The sequence below is a fragment of the Lipotes vexillifer genome, unplaced genomic scaffold (assembly GCF_000442215.2).
Source record: "Lipotes vexillifer unplaced genomic scaffold, Lipotes_vexillifer_v1.1 scaffold457, whole genome shotgun sequence".
Lineage (NCBI taxonomy): Eukaryota > Metazoa > Chordata > Mammalia > Artiodactyla > Lipotidae > Lipotes > Lipotes vexillifer.
Window position 1 is genome coordinate 188358 of NW_006781006.1, and position 2198 is coordinate 190555.

At 42.0% G+C, this 2198-nt stretch overlaps 1 protein-coding gene across 2 annotated transcripts in view; it reads right to left on the reverse strand.

The window, feature by feature from the left end:
* Window positions 1-2198, reverse strand: part of SDC2 (syndecan 2) — a 124199-nt gene that overhangs the window by 3596 nt on the left and 118405 nt on the right. For both annotated transcript variants that reach the window (XM_007454419.1, XM_007454420.1), the window contains exon 4: window positions 292-427. In XM_007454419.1, the coding sequence (XP_007454481.1) occupies window positions 292-427 (136 nt within the window). The remainder of the gene's footprint in view (window positions 1-291; window positions 428-2198) is intronic.

The following is a 2198-nucleotide window of genomic DNA, read 5'->3' on the forward strand; positions in this document are numbered from 1 at the left end:
ACCGCCCCGACGCCCCATTGTTCCGGACCAACTCAGGCCTTAACTTTCTTCTTCTCGCCTCTCCCCACCCCACCCAAAAGGCTGGCCAAGGGGTAGGCTGAGGGAGCTGACAGAAAATAAAGACAACATTTGCCTAACTCTTGCCTCTCACTCTGGAATGAGATAGGTGCTCAACATGGTTTTCAGTACTAAGGTAACATCCAGCAAGCTTTGCCGATACCTCTGAATATCACTTAGGCAAACACAGGCCTATTTAAGGACCTGCCACCTGATCCCTACTGGGCTACTCACCTGCCAGGACTTCTGTTCGTTTAAACAGATTGTCTGAGTGCTTTTCAGTATACACATTTGTAGCCTCTTCAGCTGGGTCCATTTTCCTTTCTGAGTCAGAGAGGTGAACTTTTTCCTTATCAATTTCTTCAGGTGACTGGGGAAGGAAAAAAAGATTATGAAGATTTTCTTTTAATGTGCTGGAACGAAGAAATAGTAGATAAGCACATTCCCAAGTTCGTTCTTTTCAAACACTGAGTTTAGGAAAGAATTGCAATAATCGCTTTGTGTGATGTGCATACCAGTGGGTGAGTCCTATGGTGGACCCACGTTGTTCATGGTTTTATATAACACCCATCACATGTATAGGCAAAATGGATAGTTAGTGAGTTCATAATAATCCTGATGACATGGTTAGGTTGTTTTAGTCGACATTTCGTAAGATCTCTTTCTCACCACCCTTCTGACTTTAGGCCACCATCCCCCTCTGGCTGCTCCAACCCAATAGCACTGCCCCAATTCTCCTCACTCCTTTATCATCTTTTTGCTACACAGGGCACTGTGATGACAGTTTCCTTGTTGGCATTCTCTCCAAGTGTTCTCCCAGGGCTCTGCCTGCTACCACTCTGTAGGGAGCAGCCCCCAGGCTTCATCTGTAATGCTCCCCTCTATTTATTCACTCTTACAACACCTTCACCAAACCCTTGGATTACAAAGAACTTCAGGGGGCCTGGGTTCTGCAAGTAGCTCCTATGTGGTCCTGATCAAATCATACCACTTTTCTGGACTTCATTTTCTATATCTGTCCAATGAATGGCACTCTCAGGTTCCTGAGTATCCTGCAAGTCTAAAGTATACTCTTCTTATAGAAAGCTCATCGCTATTTGGATACCTGGTAGAAGGACAGACAACTTGACAGATGAGAGAATGAATTATCTGGGTTCTAATCTAGGAGCCCTTTCACTATGCATTAGCAGTCAGGGAAGGGTTAGGAAAGGGAAGAGAAAAATAGGTTAATACTCAGGTTTGTGACTAGGGAAAAAGGAAAGCAAGTTCTGGTGGCGAATGAGGTGAGAATAAGTAGCTACTGTGATATTAGAGACTGAATTTAACTCATCCGTATCATCTTTGTCCCATTATTATGACAGATCACATGAGTCCCCTCAGGTTTTTTCAGTCCCTAAAATCATTTGAGAGAGTTGGCATTCCCTCTGACTCAGCTTCTGATCCAGCAGCCAGGAAGGAGCTTGCATTTCAGGGGGTCTGCGGGTGTGTGGACAGGAGGCCTCCACAGAACTGGGGCCACCACGTACTCACAGGAATGGTCCACCAGTGTACAAACTTCCAGGTGCTCTGGATGGAACATTCACTCTTTAAATTTAAAAGTTTTATTGTATGAAAGTAAGAGCTTGACTAATAAGAATTCTTCCAAATAGTATAGAACTAACCTGAAATACCTTAACTCCTGTATAGATGTACAAAGTGAAAGTACGAAAAGGCAGCAGAGATAATCACATTAAGCCAATTAAAGATCTGTCACATCCATGTCTGGTTGTTTGGATGCCACGGAAATGTGATGGAAGTAAAAGATGACGGGCAATGCTCTGCTTGAACAAACAACTGTGTTCTTTTTATTCTGTCACATAAATTTATAACAAACTAGACAGAATATCTATAACAGTGACATTAATGCCACAGTGATGCCCATTCAAAAGCAAAGTCTACTTTAATGGTATCATAGAGGCAATGTTTAATTTAGCTGTGCCATGTAACGACAAAATAGAAAATTTAATCACCAGTATTAATATTATTATCAGTATTATCATGATAAGTACCTTGAAAAGTGTTTGACACAATGAGTAGCACTCAGTACATCTCCCACAAATGGATGAATTTTTTTTTTTTTTTTTTTTTTCCTTTACGTGGGC